Below are 18,147 nucleotides of genomic sequence, written 5' to 3' on the forward strand. Positions count from 1 at the left end.
TATCCATTACAAAATTAGAGAAATCGAACAATGTTACTACATAAACAATGTTGCAGTCTTTTATAACTAGACTTGTATCTAATTTTAAGATGGCAAAAGGATATATCTATTTTAAGGCCGCAAGGCCAAGCCTTGGAATTATGGCCGGCTCTGTTATTAAGGCCGATCAAGATTATATTAAGTTACCACCTTGGACATTTTAAATGATTTTCCCAAATTACATCTTGATGAACTTCGTAGAGTCGTAGTTGTGCAAACTATGGAAAATACTCTAAAACATCTGATCTTACCTGGAGGGATGTTGAAAAATGGGCCATTTGGAAATAGAACAAACAAACAAATAAATGAGTCCTAGAATGAGAGAACAAAAGAGTCATGTGCTAGAAGTAGAAACCGCGTTGAATTAGGCCTCAAGGAGACCATCTCGTTCCCCATATTCGTCTGTTTTTCTTTCTCTATGACTGTCACCAGCCTGGTTCCCTCTTTTTCTTCATTTAAAAAAAAACATATAAAGAAAAAAAAAAGAACATATAAAGGAGAAATTCTACTTCGTTATATAGATTACTTACATATTTATTTTTAAACATATAACTAACAATGGTTGAGTGGAGATGTGCTTTTAGTCAAGTGGTTAAATATATTTGACTTCGTTTTTTTCATTGGAGTTTGACTCTACTAAGTTGTGTTTCCTCGCGTAGTAAGAATTGGTTATGGATTAGACCGTATCGATCTAAAGATGTCAAAGAAAAAAAAATGTGGTTGTGTAAAGTAAATATGTAGATTGTGGCGGATTAAAGTATGTTTTGATTCACATCATTATTGTTATTTTTTCATGAATTCTAAATGTAAAGTTCTTATAATCTTATGTTACTTTTTACAAATTGTAAGGATTACTCTGAAATTTGGTATCGAATTCTAAGACAAATACAAAATAACAATGACTGAACAAGTTGATAAAACATAATGGAAGGAATAATACTGCAGTTCTATTAAATACTAAAGAAGTTGGTAGATTGGCCTATAAAAGGAGAATAAAGAGACCACAAGAAGGTCTATTATTCGGGGACTAAAGAAAGCCAAAGAAAACATGAAAATAATAGTCTCCATCTTAGTGTTAGCCTCTCTTCTTCTAATCAGTTCATCTCTTGCTTCGGCTACTATATCAGGTTGGTTCTAATCTCTTCAAGAATCTTCTTCTCTCTATTTTTTTTTTCTTCATAAAGTTAGTTATGTTATGATTGGTTTAGGTCACAATTGTTTCTTTATGCTTTCGTTTCCATAAGAAAAATATTACAAATATTAACTAGAACAACATAACATGCAAACGAGTAATACAAAATTCATTATTATGATCAAAACAATCATGAATTAGTTGGACTTATTTGTTAAATTCCGAAAATCTCACTAAAATAAAGTGAACTTCATCTACATGGCTTTAGACGCAAAATCTTTAAGGGTATCTACACAAGTTTGGAATGAATAATTTCTTGCGATGGTAGTGTAGAAGGATCTAGAAGATCCACAAGATCATTAGTGTATCTTCTAGATCCTTTTACATTGAGAAGTGAGGAGATATTTGTTGTATTAGAAAGAATTATAGTGAAGTAAATTTTTTAACTATGTACGATCATTTATATACGATACTTTTATTAAGGATCTTGTGGATCTTCTAGATGCTTTTGGTAGTGGCGCGGTAGCTCCGGCACCGCAGAGCAAAGATGGACCGGCGTTAGAGAAATGGTGTGGACAGAAATGTGAAGGGAGATGCAAAGAAGCGGGGATGAAAGATCGGTGTTTGAAGTATTGTGGGATATGTTGCAAAGACTGTCAGTGTGTTCCTTCAGGCACTTATGGGAATAAGCATGAATGTGCTTGCTATCGTGACAAGCTCAGTAGCAAAGGCACTCCTAAATGTCCTTGATTCTATTTCTTTCCAACCAAAAATTTAAATAAATGAATAAGAGAGATCCAGTAAACTAATATAAAACTATAAATGGATCTTTTGTTTATGATTTTTTTTTTTTCATTTCTATTTTTACGAATTTGTCTTGGTCTTTTTGAAGTAAGTTTTTAAATATTGAAAAGTGCTAAAATTATGTGGAAATCGATAATGTTAATGAATGATATAATATATAAGTCCTCAGTTTTTGTAAGAAACTTGAATATAAATAATATTTCATCAAACATAATAAATAAATATATTGTATAATTAGATTGGCTCAACCGATATAAACAATTGAATCGAATTTTTTCTTCTAAATATTTAATCATCCAAATTTGTATTGTACCAATGAATGAGATGGTTATGAGGACTAGAAGATAGAGAGGAGAAGAACGTGTTTGGTAAAATAATTATGATGGAGTTGAGACAACTTTTAAGAGATTTTAAAAAGACTGACTAACGTGTTAGGTTCATCACGTGCTTCAACTACTTCATTGTCTGCGTTTTCTATTTACGCTATTTTGTTTGGGCATAGGAAAGAACCAAATTCTATAAATAATTTAGGATAGGTAACTCTTTATCAGAATTCATTTAATAAAAATATATATGGGACTTTTTCGGCATATTTGGTGTCGACAATCAAAATGTTGCTTTTCTCATAGACTGTTCAGACCTGGTGAATATGGTGTTTTTCCCAACCGATTGGCCGACTTTTTCAGCATATTTGACGGATTTTCAAAGCGATGGGAAGAATTCTTGGCTTTTTCTTTATTATTAGTTTCTTGCAGTGCAAATGTAAAAGCGGATTCTTTATCGAAAAATTCGTACCGAACTGCATCATATCACCTATGTAAACAACATTCCACAAGAATGACTCAATTGAGCTCTCTTTAATAAATCGGTTGACAAAAAATTATGTATATATTTGGGAAGGTAAAATTTAATGTTTAACCTTTTTTTGTAGCAAAAACTTACTTGAACAGTTGAACTCATCTAACAGAAATTTGAACAATTTTTGGCACAAAACCCGACCCACTCGTAAGTTGAGTAGTGGGAGAAGCTGAAGGTCTTAAGAAGAAGAGATTGTTGCTTGATCACTACAAGTCTACAACTTACAAGCATAACACTTAGTTATAGCATCCACACTTCGAAAAAGATCACCTATCTCTCTAATCTCTATACAAGGGAGTTTCATATGTTCCGGTTGCAATGTGCCGATGTGATGGTGAAAATTCTATAGAAACCGAAGAAGCGACAAATATATGCTGATCGAAGAAAACCCTTGTGCTGCAAGTGAGAATAAGAGAAGAGAATATTGATGAACCCTAAACAAAACTTTAAAAGCTCCTCGACAGTGACTGAGAAGTTGTTCAAATTGATACACTTTTAAGAAGGCATACATTCTTGTTTTAAAATTGCTTGTTTATCGAATAACGGAAGTGTTGGATTTTGTTTACGGTATCCAACAAGCGTAAACTGGCGAAAAATAAAACTAAGGCTTGACTAAGGTAAACTCTTGAGCCAAGCCTAAAAGGGACGGGCCAGGCCAAACGAACCCGCTCGAGATTGCTATTTCTGAGCCAATAATTGTAGGACAAACTATACTTAATGACCAAACGAGTATATTCCTGAATACAATTACACTTAGCTTTATTGCTTTGCAGATCCATCACACGATAATGCAACGAAAAATAATTTTAGTAGAAGTGATTTCTTATGTTACACTTTACCTCGCCCATGAATTTTCAGGCCAGCACAAAGCTGCATATATGTGCAAGAGCTAAAGCTCAAAGGCTGGCCTGTCTCCTAGTCACTTGCCCACTTTGTTGGTTTAAGAGTGTCAAGGCCGCTGATACGCATGTAAGACAATGTTGAGATGTATAAAGATAGCTTCAAGCGACGTTCTCAGACCCATTGGCATCGCATGTCAAAGACAGGACCTCCATCAGTTCCATTCGATATTCCAAACCTCTGAGATAATGTCCCAATAGCATGCACCTAGCAATAGAAAGCAGACACTGTGGTATAAGATGTCTTTGGTAATACAACCAAAGAAACACTAAAGTTTCTTTTGAGAGGATCTATTTGTGTTTGTAGTTTATACGTAAATATACGATATCCATCTAAATCCTAGCAAGCAAGAGAAAGAGAGGTAGAGCTAGGCAGTTCTTCTAACCAGAAGAGAAGACGAGCAAGGTAGTCTCGAGTCAGTGAGATAAGAGGCTGAAACTGCAACGAAGTGTTCTCTACAAGTTCAGCACAATCTTCATCACTTTTTGCTTTCACCGTTTCAGTAGGTGGAACTTCTGATGCTGGAAACTTAGAGTGCATCTTCGGTGATAGAGTTGCCAAAAGACCGTGAACAACAGAATGAATAGTCTCTTTCACCTCAGGAGCCGCAGGTTCTGACAACTCAGCTACCTGTTAAGAATATAATTTAGATGGTCAGAGAGAAACGGAAAGATAAGCAAAAATATCCCACAAGCTCGAATATGTCTTCAGCGATTTTTACACAAACCTTCTCAGGTTGCAAAGATCGTAAATAGTCCAACAAATCATTCTTCTCTTCGCCAACAAATTGTTGCATTTGTAGGGCAGCGTTCTTTCGTCTCATTTCTTGTAATTCCTATAATGCAGCGACATCATGTCAATGGAAAATATGGATTACAGCAGTAAGAACTCATTAACCTATCCACAAAACCAAACAAGAGATGTTCCTAGCCAGAATAAACAATTACATTAGAAACTGCACCTTTTTCACAGAAGACAATTGTGACTGCAAACGTAAGATATATTCTTGAGCTTCAGAGGATACTCTGCCCAAACCTTCTTCATCAATCGTTTCAGAAAGGTTCTGAGTTCTGCTATCCCTTTTGGATGAAACATGATCTTCATCAGGAAACGTCCCTTCCATATCATATTCAGTGTTTTCCGAAGCGTGGCTGTCCAAGCCTCCACCACTCATATCAAGGTTTTTTTCAAGAAAAAGCCGATATTCAGCATTCCTCAATGTATACCTGTAGGGTACCAAAACATCAGAAAGATGCACTAATCCAGAAGACATACTACTATTAAGTACTAAAAGCTAATTTAGTAGAAAAGAACCTATCGACACCAAATGAAGAGGAGTATAATTACAACAGCTGACTAGTGAACTAAGCCAACTATGTGATATCATAATAGCAGATACACAATTTGATTCTACAGAGACCATTCTTTGATATAAGCTTCAGGACAGTTGAATTAAAAGCTTAGATTCAGCCCCACAAAACGAATTGACTTTCATGAGAATCATAATTCAGTATGTTTCATTCAAATGATCATAAATTTCAAGTTTCAACACGGATTATCAAAACCCTCTTTGATAAATCTCCCAACTATCATAATCCACCAACTCTATGTAATTCAAGCTTCCAGTTTCCACTATACCTAAAGGCTAAAACTAAGCTAGTTCAACATCACAGTGTTCAAAGAGAAGGTATCCTAATGAATAAGTATTGATGAGAGAGCATACCCAGTCATCATTGAAGATACCAAAAGCTTAGACAAAGGTTCCCAAAGTGACTCAATATGAACCTGAAACCTATCAGATGGAAGAAGACCCAACATGCCTGAGATTGTTCTTTTCATTGCATCCAAAGTAGTAACTGGAACATCCTTCTGAATCAAACTCACATCTAATGGCTCAATCTCTTGTATAAGATCAGAAAGGACACATTTTTTAGGTGATCGAGAATCAGAATGGAGAGTGAAATCGTCAAGAGAGAAGCCATCATCGCCACAATTACTACTGAAATTGTTTGAAGAAGTTGTAGAAGAAGAAGTGATAGTGAGACTTCGAAATCTCCGATTGAATCGAGGAAGAAGGAAGAGGAAAGGAAGAGGCTTTGTGGGTTTATGGAGAAGTTGAGGAAGAGAAAGAGAGAAGGAAGAAAGAGTCGTTGTCGCCATTAAAGGTTGAAGCTTTAATGGCGGAATTGTACGAATTTTCTCTTCTTCTTCTTTCTCTTCCTCTTAGTCTCAAACAAACCCTAGATTTTTCTTCTTTTGTGCTCTGTTTTATCGTCAGCCACAAAACAATCCGGAACGTGACAAAAACGATGAATACAACAACATCGTCAACGAACACGGCTTATTAGTGGTGACCGGTTATTGTGGTCGGTACGAGCCCGGTTTTGTAATTCCATGTCCGGTTCAGTGGTCAATCCTTTGTGCATGAAATTAATTTTTTTTTAACAAAACTGGATAGCAACCACTTCGGCTTTAAACTTTTAAGATTTTAACTCTTACAAAAAAAAACAATCGAAATGATCAATTTGCAACTTTAAAAAATTTAAGGCCATGTTTGTTTCATCATTTAGCATTTTCATTCAAATTAATCATATAAATGATTAATTTGAATGATGCATTTGAATGATATTTGTAGTGTTTGTTTCATCATTTGATATTTAATTTAAATGATGCGTTTGAATAGGAAAATATGATAGTACGATTTTGGCAAAAAAACATGATTTTGAAGTTTTGGCGGAAAAACATGATTTTACGGTTTTTGGCAGGAAAACATGATTTTGCGATTTTTAGCGAGAAAACATGAATTTGCAGTTTTGGCGAGAAAACATGATTTTGCAGTTTTGGCGGGAAAAAATGATTTTACGGTTTTTGGCGGGAAAACATGATTTTACGATTTTGGCGGGAAACATGATTTTACGGTTTTAACGGAAAAATATGATTTTGCGGTTTTGGAGGAAAAAAATGATTTGGCGGTTTTGGAGGAAAACATGATTTTATGGTGTTGGCGGAAAAATATGATTTTTGCGGTTTTGGCGGGAAAATGAATATAATTTTGACGTAAAATAATAGTCCGTGATTTCCCAATTTTTATTTTTTTGGTGCAATATGTCATTTAAAAAAATATTAAATAAAAAATTTATAAAAAAATATTATTATTACAAATGTTATATTTGTCATTTATTCTTTTTGACTAAACTATCTCCGGCCAAATGGTTCAACCAAGTCCATTTAAATGAGTTTTAAAAATTTGCCTAAACTTATAAAGTCATTTAGATTGATTATCCAAGTGATTCATACAAATGGTATGTTAAATTGTCAAAAACAAACATCATTTTTCATTTCCATCTAGATGATCCATTTGGATGGAGAAACAAACAGGACCTAAGTAACTTTCGTGTTCGCATTCAGTGGGCAAATTGATTCCATCAACGAAACTATTCAATTTTGTTACAAATACTAACATGACTTTAGACGGAAAAAAATAATACTAACATGGCTTTAATAATTGTTTTTAACTCCGTAAAAAAAAGAATTAAGTCTTCTATCTATTATTAATTATTTATATAAATAAAACGTATTTGTTCAAAATTTTGTTTAATTTTACAAAACAAGTATATATATATATATATATATATATATATATTCTTAAAACTATATGAGAATCAATTACCTGACAGAAAGTTCTAATATTGGCAAATGAATCTTCTGAAAACAATGAAAAATAATGATGGCCAAATTTCTCTCTTGGTTGGGTGTAGATAAGACGTGTCGGTATCTTTAATTCCTATCATTTCAATTTTGGGTTTATGGACCGGTGAAGACTGAAGACATAGCCAAGAATTCTCGGATTAGAAATAAAAAACTAATCAAAGAAGAAACGAATTAACAATTAGGTATCACCAAAATCTAACCGTAACCGTATTTCGTACCGTTTATTAACTGTAACCGTAACCATTAACCGTGAAAATAGTTCAGTTACGGTTAAAAAAGTATATTAACAGTAACGGTTAATTAACCGTAACCATATCAAAACCGTTGGTTAACAGTACGGTTAATTGTACGGTTAACCGTATAGTTAAAATTTTAAAAATAAAATTGTAACTATGTATAATTCTAATTAATAATTATTTTACTAAAATAGTACCTTAAATGCCCACTACTATGTTCTAAGTTACTCTACTACTTTTTTCCCTAAATCAAATCATAAGTAATTCATATAATTATTATTTATACTTTTAAAATTGTTTCTTAATGCTCCCAACATCTTCCCTTCAGTATTGTTTTTGTTTGTAAATCTACATATACATTTTTGCAGCCATTTTGTGAAATAAATCCTGGAGTTGAGACTTATTTACAATGGCTGCCACTCACATTTATTATTTAGTTTTACAAAATTTTAAAAGATATTAACCAAACGATATCTTGCTTAATTTGTTTCTAAAAATCTCTACACAATCTTTTCATATATTTTCAAAAACAAAATTCCGTGAATTTTACTCCACAAATATGCATAAATTCGATTTATAGCAAATATTTATATTAACATTTTGCATAGCAATAAAAATACTAATTTATAATAATGAAAATATTCACATAAAAAATCATATACACATACAGAAAAAGAATTATATATATCATCATTTAAGCCGTTGCTTTATTTAAATAAAAAAAAATACAAAAAATTGAAATCATATACTTTCTATGATAAATTTAAAATCTATATTAGTAGTAGAAATTTAAAATCATTCAAGAAACGGTATAACACGGGTGAGATCCTAAAATTATTGTATTTATAACAAAAATAATTTATTTTCTTGGATTTTATAATACTAATATTTAGCTAACGAGATAATATAGACGAGTTTATATGGGATGACGGGTTTTGATCGATATCAATAAAGAAAGGTATATCACGGATGAATTCTTAAAATTTACAATTAAAATACAATTATACAACCGTAAACACAAAAAACCATATAATATTAACAAAACGAATATAACTTGAAACTTAAAAAATTTAGCTATAAAAAATCGACCCACGGTATACTGCAGATAAAATATTCAAAATTTTAAAATCCACCATACATCATTACTTAAAAAAATATGTGTTTTCATATCAATACTTCAAAAATTGAAACCTAAACAATAGTACTCATATACTAAATAATACAGAGATTGATATCTACATTGAAAAATACAAATTAATATGATATATTTTCAGTTAATCTTTTAAAAAAGTAACATTATATTTTTGTAAACAATATAGCCCCGCGGTACACCGCGGGTTAAATTCTAGTTGTAATACATATTGTTATTAATTCAATCATTATAATTATGACTACTAATTTATTTATTAGTTGGTTTATTTAAGAAAAATAGTAAACTGATTTAATATAGATATTTGAAGCACATAATCATGTCAAATAAATATTATTTGATATATAACTATGTATTTATTTTATTTTATTATGAAGGTTAAAAAATATAATATTTTGCCTCATATATTAACTATATCATAATTATCGAATAACCGTATCCATATTTAACTATAATCATATTTAACCGTAACTGTATTTAACCGTAACCGTATTTAACCGTATCCGTTTTAACCGTATATATAATAGTTAAAGTTAAGATTAAAGAAAATCTATAACCATAACTGGTGGTTAAAAAACCGTAACCGTAATAACCGCAACCGTGGTCATACCTACTAACAACAAACAAATTAAAAAAAAAGTTTATCCCGTGAAGAGAGAAACGGGCGGAAAAAGATAAATGCCCAAAAAGAAAATAAGTAGAAGAATTTTAACTTTTAACCAAAAGAAAAAAATCGCCTCGGAAATGGTGAGAAGTATAGTAGTTTTCCGTCTTAATAGTAAAAAATTCAAAAACTAATAGGTGCACACATAAGGTCAATCAAATAATTAGGATCCCAAATCCGAGGTACACAAGGCTAAGACATAAACGTAATTCAATAAGAATTGAAAGGATACATCCACATTTATTACATGAATTGGGGCTGTTGTAAGGCCTGGATCCCACACCTAGGATGTATTACGCAGAAGAGACAAACATGTGACCTTTACGTCATACAAATAAGAGGGGAAGAAGTCCGGAGAAGCGCAACGTTGCGCCGAAGTGATCAAGCCATGCGAGCCACAAGCAAGTCCAAGAGGAAAAAACCAACGAAAGAGTTTGTTTGAATTCAAACCAAGACTTTGTGACATTGAAGACACAATCGAAACAGAAGCATTTAATGTTAATTATGGGATTAATTAGCAATATTTAATCACTATTATGTATAAATATAGGACCTCATAGCTTTGTAAAGGAGATTATTTTCTGTGATGTCCTGTTGAGGCATTATGCAGAATTTTCAATAACTTGGATATTATTATTTACTAAAGTCAAACGTAGTTTCACTTAGGATATCTAACTTTTATCTTTTAATGCATTTTCCTCTGTTTTCCCATGTCTTATGTCCTGTTGAGGCATCATCAAATGTATTGAAAAGGGAATGCCATTATAGTCTCCATGTCTTCTTCTATAGGCAACAATAAGAAGGAAAGAGACTTTGGATCATACAATACTACATCCTCAAACATTATCAAAGGCATAATAGATTACGTATATTATATGCTAGGGTGCTGGTACAATCTTCACATTGATCAGAATGAGTATAATGTTTATTAGAGTCTATGCCCATCACTTTAGATTGGTTAATGGCTTACTATGGAGTAGATTTCACTAGAATCATTGAGAAATTGGTTCCCAATAAAAATAATATTTGATTCCATAACGCTGTTACTTGTTTTTACTGGAGACAATCTTTTGAAAATCTACTTTTTAACATGTCTTTCATATATGCACACGCATTGTTTGTATTGTGGAGGCCTAATTATGTTGCTTACCTGGTTTGTTATTTTCTTGAATCTAAAATAATACAAGTTACTTTAAATTTTGATGTAAAGTTAATTAAGAGTTTAAAATTTTGAGTGATATGTGGTTTTTTTGTTTCCTTGATGCTTAATAAAGCTACTTTAATTTCTCTACTGCTTCGGTCATTTGGTGTATGACTAATAAACCTATTTATCGCATTCAATACCGTGTCTTTCTTTAAAACAGTTTTTGTTTTTTGCATGCAAATTAAATTATTTAAAATCAGTCGATTCTTTTAAGCATCTTGAGACCTTTTAGGGACAATGTCTTGAGAGCTATTGGAGAAGGAGCTTGAACGATATGGAGAATGTTCTTTTCATTAAGTACGAATATATAAAGATTAAAGAGCCTTGTGCATGCATGCTCACCTGAAGAAGCTTGCTAAGTTCTTGAAATTTGTTCATCTACCTTGGAAGAAGAAGAAGAGAGATACGAGGTTTTATACTTTTGTTCTTTTTGAAATCTGAGCGTTTAGGAGGTCGACAAGATAATGAATGGAATGGTTCACAAGATTATCACTTTTGTCGTTATCACATAATGTGTATATTAGTATAAATTCATAACTTTACAAAATATATGCTGAGACACACTAGTTAAATTCATCTTGATTCCTGAACATCCAGGTTCAATATCTAATTTGTGTTTTTGTTGACCGATATTAGTTATGTTCCAAAGAGCTATCCGTGAGGATTGTTGTTTACATAGATAATATTATGCAATTTGGTACGAATTTTTCGTGCCAAAGAATCTGCTTTAACATTTGCACTGCAAGATATTAAAGATAGTGAAAAATTTGTGAATTCTTTTTTCTCGTTCCGTAGTTCCTCCAAATACCCTGAGAAGGTCGGTCATTCGGTTGGAGAAGACATCATCTTCACCAGATTTGAGCAGTCTAAAAAGCTAAATTTTGGTTGTCGGTGCCAATCATACGATTCATCGTCCAGTTTTGTTCTGTTTTTTTTTTCTTTTTAATATTTATTAATCTAATATGTTTTGGGATTGCACGTTAGTTTTCGAAATTAATAACCTATACTCCAAATTTAGTATTTTTTGTGTCCTATGTCTTTTAAAAAATATTTATTAGTCTACTTGGTTTTGGGAGTATATCGTATTCAACTATTCAATACTTTTTTTTTAGTTTGCATCTTAGAACCTTAGTTTGTATCTTAGAACCTTAATAATTCGTATTCAATCGGCCAATCCATTTGCTTTTATTTTAATAATTGAGAAGTTCGAGACCAATAGACCTTAATTTCATAAAACATGCCATGTGCCGGTTTAATAGCATTTGCTAGACTCTTAGTTGAACGGAAAAGCCATAATCCTAAGCCAATTATCGTTAAAAACAAAAACAATGGTTTCAGTAAAGAACCTTTTAAAAGACTCCATGTTCGTTTATCAAAAAAAGAAAGTAAAGAATGGTCAAATCTTTTTAACAATATACTATTAGAAGACACTGAATGCGATCATACCAGCACTAATGCACCGGATCTCATCAGAACTCCGCAGTTAAGCGTATCAAGTGTCGTTAAAGACTCTAGGCGAAGCTTAGAGGTCGCCGGTTCGAGTGACGCTTGAGACGAAACTAATATTACATGCTGTAGTTTCGGGCCTGGAGGGATTACGGGATTCGGCCCAAAACCTCCTAGTATTCAGAAAAAAAAAACTATTAGAAGACACTATCTCAACATTAAGACTCCATGTGATCGTAGTCGTAGGTGAGGAAGTGTTGATGTTTACAATATACTAGATCCGTACGTGCGGGATTTTATATTTTTAATTCAATGTAGATTATTTTCTTATTTTGTGATATATATTATAGTACAATGTATTAGATATCTGAACTCGCATATACGTACAAAATATAATTTTTTAATAGATTATTAAAATATATAATATTTTGTTATAAGTAAACTTTGTAATAGTATAGATATTATAAAGTTAAGAGTAATAATCAAAATTCAATTGTGTTCCTGTATAGTTATATTTTAAGATCCGGACTCACACAGAGAAATAACCCAAACTAAAATCAAATTTATATCCTATTTTACACTAGTAATTAAACTGTTATAATGTTTTGATTAGTTTAGAAAATAAAAACGTATACTTGACTTATATTTCTTGGAATGGAAAACCTGTGATGTATCTATCATAAATTCTTCGTCACATAACCCGTCTGTATATGTGAAATAAAAATACTACCAACCTGTAACCATCACAAATAGAATTTGTGTCACAAAATACGTACATGCAGGGTTATGTGTGTAAACAAATTTATTTTATATAGTGCTCATAACCCAAACTCATACCAGTTAGATATTTAATTTGATGTCCAGTTGGATTTCAAATTATTTTATATAGTACTTCCGTTTCTTTTCATGTCGTTTGTGTCTCATAATTCCTATTTTCATTTCGTTCCATTAAAAATACGTTCCAGAATTCTTATTTGCTTCCTTTAAATACCAATGTATATATGACTGAGTTTTGCGGATTAACATATAGGATGTTAAAGTTTACAAATATATCATAAATAAAAACACACAAATATATTTTCTTGATTTTTTTTCCTTCTTCAAACTCAAAAATATGAATAGCATTATAACATATAATTTTGTAAAAAAAATATATTTTAACAAATGTAATAATGTTTATTTCCTTAGCTACATTTTAGATATTCTTCTTTCCCTTGTTTAATCATAATTAATTGGAGTTTTGGAATATAATTAAAATTTTGAAATACACCTATAAAAGCAATTTATTTTGCTGGATAATTTTTTTTGAATGAAAAATGTATAATTAGTTTACATTATTTCTCAAGTTTGTTTAATAATATATTATGGATTTATTTAAAAAAAGATCTGGTTGAAAAAAATAAAAAATAAAACCCAAAATATTTGGAAATTAGTATGTACAATTTATTGCTTAGATATTTCTAAATGTAAGGCATAATGATAATTACTTGAAATTAATTATTTTTGTTTTATTTATAGTAAATATAAATCTTTGTAACATATAATCTCGTTTTTAGAAATTTTGAAATAAATTTTCGTTTTATATTTCAAAATACTTAACCCAAAATTCTAAAATTAAATTTATTTATCTATCACAAATTATGATTTTTTATTCATGGTATCAAGCAAGTGTTATGATTTAAAAAAATTTTAAAATAAAAATTAACTTCCAAAATGTTAGTTTAATAATATAGTATAATTTGATATGAAATCTTAGTTTTTCAATTTTTATTGGTTAAGAAATTTTAAGAAATAAATTTTAATTTTTCGTCCATAATTAATAGGAAATAGAAAGTGAGTTTAATTTTGGAAAACTAATAATTGCTTAAAAGAATATTACCATTTTTTATATTTAAATCTATTAATTTTGTGATTACTATTGTATCTTTAATGAATTTATTTAAAAACACTTAAAGTCAATAGCATTCTATGTAATATTTTACCCTTCATAAGGTTGTTTATTTTCAATGATTCCGAATTAATAGTATAGATACAATGGACTAGATATATGTATACTTGTCTATACAATATTTATTCGTGACATGATTGGTTGATATTTGTTAGAAAGTTCAAATATCATGTTATAAAATACAGTACGAAAGCCTTCAAATATTAAGTCTTTGTTTTTCATTTTGGGCTAAAATCCAATAATTGCAATTTTTTAATTTTTTTTCTGCTGGTGTACAGTATAAATAAAGACTTTGCGGTTGCAATATATCAAAATATATGAAGCAAAGCAAAACAAAACAACAACAAAAAAATGATAGATGAGAAAGATATTCCAAAGAACTTGAGGGAAGAAGAAGTTAGAGACGATAATGTAGAATCTTTGAAAATAGTGGGGCATGTAGAAAATCAATTATCGAGTCTAAAATTTTTCAAAAAATTTGGATGCATATCGAGAAGACGCCACTAGAAATTTTTGATGCAATAAGAAAAATTAGAGATGAATTTCAACGAGATTCGAGCTTTAAGAAAAGACAAACAATACTATAGTTATATTATATTATATTAGCGTAGAATGTATGCTTAAAAATTATAATTATTAATTTATGATATTATTGAGATCATATTTTTATATAAGAATTTCAAAAAAATTATAATCTTATTATTTTAACAATTTCGGTTAATTTTTACATTGACCCCAGCTTGAAACCGATAAGATTTATTAATTTATCATGTTTATTAATTTATCGACTATTAATTTATAGAGTTGCTACGGTAGTACGAAAGCTTCATATCTTAAGTCTTTGTTTTTCATTTTGGGCTAAAATTAATAATTCCAATTTTTTTTTTTTTTTTTTGCTGGTGTGCAGTATATATAAAGACATTGCGGTTGCAATATATCAAAACATATGAAGCAAAGCAAAAGAAAACAACAACAACAAAAATAATGGATGAAAAAGATAGACCAAAGAACTTGAGGGAAGAAGAAGAAAAACCGAGTGAAGAAACCAAAATTCTGATATCTTCACTTCCTTGGGAGATAGATTACCTTGGGAACAAGCTGTTCAACTACGAAGGATATTGGTACAGCGAAGACATTCTCCAATCAATCCCCAATATACACACTGGTTTTCAGCCACAAGAAACTGATATAATTCTTGCTTCTTTCTACAAATCGGGCACGACTTGGCTCAAGGCACTCACATTTGCACTCGTTCAACGATCTAAACACTCTTTGGAAGATCATCAACATCCTTTGCTACATCATAATCCTCATGAGATAGTGCCCAATCTTGAGCTAGATCTGTATCTTAAAAGCTCAAAACCGGACTTGACCAAGTTCTTATCATCATCATCATCATCTCCAAGATTGTTCTCAACTCACATGTCGCTGGACCCGCTTCAAGTACCCTTGAAGGAGAACCTTTGCAAGATCGTGTACGTTTGCAGGAACGTGAAAGACGTGATGGTGTCAGTTTGGTGTTTCCTAAATGCCAACAAGGGAGTAGACTGGGGAGATTTTAGGCAAAGCAAAAAGATCACTCGAGCGGAGGATTACTCTTTGGAGGCTATATTTGAGTCATTCTGCAACGGAGTTACCCTACACGGTCCCTTTTGGGACCATGCACTGAGCTATTGGCGAGGCAGCTTGGAAGATCCCAAGCATTTTCTTTTCATGAGGTACGAGGATTTGAAAGCGGAGCCTCGTACTCAGGTCAAGAGACTTGCAGAGTTCTTGGATTGTCCATTCACTAAGGAAGAGGAAGATAGCGGATCTGTAGACAAGATCTTGGAACTTTGCTCTTTAAGTAATCTAAGAAGTGTGGAGATCAACAAAACCAGAACGTCGAGTAGAGTGGATTTCAAGAGTTATTTCCGTAAAGGACAAGTTGGTGACTGGAAGAGTTATATGACCCCTGAAATGGTAGACAAAATTGATATGATTATAGAGGAAAAACTCAAAGGTTCCGGTTTGAAATTCTAAAAATTATGTGTGCACTATTTAATCTATTAAGAAAATGTTATATTGTCATGTTTATTGTTACTTTGATGTGTGTGATTTTTGTTCTCTTTGATGTTCAATAAAGTTACCTTCTTTTTACTTTTGTTTCATCCGTTCATGACTAAATTGGTGACTTGAAGAATCAAATGAATCCTAAATTGGAGAAATATATAAATTGATCAAATCGATCTCAAGATCATCTCTAGTTTACCCTATTTTTTGCCTCTATAATAGAGTTGAGTTTTACTGATCAAATGGATAATTCTATTTTTTCTTCTAAAAAGTTTAACTAAATTATTGAGGAAAAAAGAGAGATTCTCTATATATATAAAAGAAAAAAATAGAGATTTCTAAAAAGATTTAGAGGTCAAAATAGAAGTGGATTGAAAAGAATTTTACTCTAAAATAGAATATAAAGACAAAAATAAAAGTGGGTTGAAGATGATTGAACATCAAAGAGAAACTTAAAAGTTTGGGTTCAAACTATATCACTGGATAACAATGCGGGTTAGGTCCCTTTTATGCAAGGTTTAGATTTTAAATTATGAGTCATGTGTAATTATGTTCACTTCATTTATGATTACTAACTAAACTATCGTATTATCACATGCCATAACATGCCACTATTGAAAATAAGAGTTTTTATTAATTTAAAAAGTTGGCATGCAAATAAAATATTTAAATCAATTAATTTACAAACAGGTCACCCAAATGAAGGAATCTGTCTCAGCAACTTTGGATTTTAAACGAAGATGATTGATTAGTCTAGAGTGAGCTAATGTGACTAGTAGAAGAACCATTTTGGTCATTAGTATTTTTTATAGAGAGAACTAGCTAGAAGAACCGTTTTGGTTGAGAAGCTGACGTACAAGACCAATGACCATAGTTGCATTAAAAGAAAGAAAAACGAGAAGTGGACGTGCCATGTTACAGTTGCATGGGTTTGAGGTAGCACGAGAAACCATAACCTAAAACTCAGTTAACATAAAAACCAAAACAAAGATTTCAGTAAATATAATAAAGCAGGAAAGCAAAAACGAAAGAAATAAAAAAACTGTCACACGAGTCTTTCTCAACATTGAGACTGCGTGTTTTCACCTTATTTATATTTTCGTCTATTCTACTTTCTTAATTTAATATTATTCATATTTTTCCAAAATTCTTTCTTTTATTAAAACTCTACGAGAACTTGTTTTAAAAATGATCTCATAAATAGTTGAAAACTTTTTCTTAAACGTAACTAAAAAAGAGTTTAAAAATATAAGAAAATAACAATAAAGCCAAATAACACGAGGTTTCTGAAATATACCATAAGCGAGAAGAACTTGTACGACTACTCAGGATTTTCAACGTGACCTGGAAAAAAAGAGAAAAGAGGTGAGTAAAAAATTATTCAGTGAGAGGATTTTTTTCGCCCACTATAAATATGATACAAGATTTAACTTATAAAAAATAATTAACAATTACATAGAAAAAGACACAACATTCATATAATTTACATCACTATGCAAAACTATAATTTCGAAAGATTTGGATGTGTTAAGGCTAACCTCCCAAAACTCACTAAAAAGTATGTTGCTTCCCAAAATCCTTTTCTCGCCAATCTAGGTCTCATGGTTTGTTCTGTCGAAATGTGTTTTTTGTATTTTCCTACTTCTCTAATTGGTCCCGATCGGCCCGACTTTCCCGAATGTCGTCCACCACCGGCCTTTCTCCTTTCCGGGTCTAGTTTTTTCACGTCGTCAGAAAGCACATTAACAACTATGATATAGGAGCCCTCTCGCCTGATACCCACTATTATCAAAACTCATTCTTGCCTTAGAAAAATCTCCACATCATAATTAGGTTCAATCATCTCCCCTGAACTTTGTCACCACTACAATATATGTTAGGTTGTTTGCTTATATCGTACTATTTTCTTTATGAACTTTAATACATTAAGCTTTTATATATTTTTTTTTGTTTTATTAATTCAATTAATAATAAAGAGATGTTTTGGATTTTTCAAATCTATG

At 31.3% G+C, this 18,147-nt stretch overlaps 3 protein-coding genes across 4 annotated transcripts; 2 read left to right on the forward strand and 1 right to left on the reverse strand.

Moving 5' to 3' along the window:
* The first annotated feature begins 1,008 nt into the window (after positions 1-1,008).
* AT2G14900 (Gibberellin-regulated family protein) lies at positions 1,009-2,230 on the forward strand. The gene is made up of 2 exons (NM_127054.5): positions 1,009-1,166; positions 1,674-2,230. Exons 1-2 carry the CDS (start codon positions 1,088-1,090, stop codon positions 1,919-1,921), a joined length of 327 nt encoding a protein of 108 aa, NP_179096.1. The 5' UTR covers positions 1,009-1,087; the 3' UTR covers positions 1,922-2,230.
* A 1,036-nt stretch (positions 2,231-3,266) lies between these two features.
* AT2G14910 (MAR-binding filament-like protein) lies at positions 3,267-6,045 on the reverse strand. 2 transcript variants are annotated; one of them, NM_127055.4, is made up of 5 exons: positions 5,457-6,045; positions 4,695-4,959; positions 4,461-4,568; positions 4,119-4,363; positions 3,267-3,940 (listed from the first exon to the last, which is right to left on the reverse strand). In NM_127055.4, exons 1-5 carry the CDS (start codon positions 5,891-5,893, stop codon positions 3,835-3,837), a joined length of 1,161 nt encoding a protein of 386 aa, NP_179097.1. In that variant the 5' UTR covers positions 5,894-6,045; the 3' UTR covers positions 3,267-3,834. The 2 variants fall into 2 exon arrangements, with proteins under 2 accessions (NP_179097.1, NP_973464.1); NM_201735.1 differs by having other exon boundaries at positions 3,354-4,363; positions 5,457-6,030.
* Positions 6,046-15,076: 9,031 nt separating this feature from the next.
* Positions 15,077-16,114, forward strand: ST4A (sulfotransferase 4A; the record flags this gene model as incomplete). The annotated part of the gene is made up of 2 exons (NM_127056.1): positions 15,077-15,611; positions 15,648-16,114. The coding sequence occupies 2 exons, from the start codon at positions 15,077-15,079 to the stop codon at positions 16,112-16,114; spliced, it is 1,002 nt and encodes a 333-aa protein (NP_179098.1).
* Between the last annotated feature and the right edge of the window lie 2,033 nt (positions 16,115-18,147).

Source organism: Arabidopsis thaliana, chromosome 2 (genome assembly GCF_000001735.4).
Source record: "Arabidopsis thaliana chromosome 2, partial sequence".
NCBI classification, from domain to species: Eukaryota; Viridiplantae; Streptophyta; class Magnoliopsida; order Brassicales; family Brassicaceae; genus Arabidopsis; species Arabidopsis thaliana.

What these genes read in the sequence shown, in the direction of transcription:
- AT2G14900 (NM_127054.5), top strand. Translation starts at nt 1,088, where the DNA reads ATGAAAATAATAGTCTCCATCTTAGTGTTAGCCTCTCTTCTTCTAATC. An exon ending in TGCTTCGGCTACTATATCAG is followed by an intron (nt 1,167 to 1,673) that starts GTTGGTTCTAAT and finishes TGGATCTTCTAG; the next exon opens with ATGCTTTTGGTAGTGGCGCG.
- AT2G14910 (NM_127055.4), bottom strand. Translation starts at nt 5,893, where the DNA reads ATGGCGACAACGACTCTTTCTTCCTTCTCTCTTTCTCTTCCTCAACTT. An exon ending in AATTGTCTTCTGTGAAAAAG is followed by an intron (nt 4,569 to 4,694) that starts GTGCAGTTTCTA and finishes GCTGCATTATAG; the next exon opens with GAATTACAAGAAATGAGACG. An exon ending in GATCTTTGCAACCTGAGAAG is followed by an intron (nt 4,364 to 4,460) that starts GTTTGTGTAAAA and finishes TATTCTTAACAG; the next exon opens with GTAGCTGAGTTGTCAGAACC.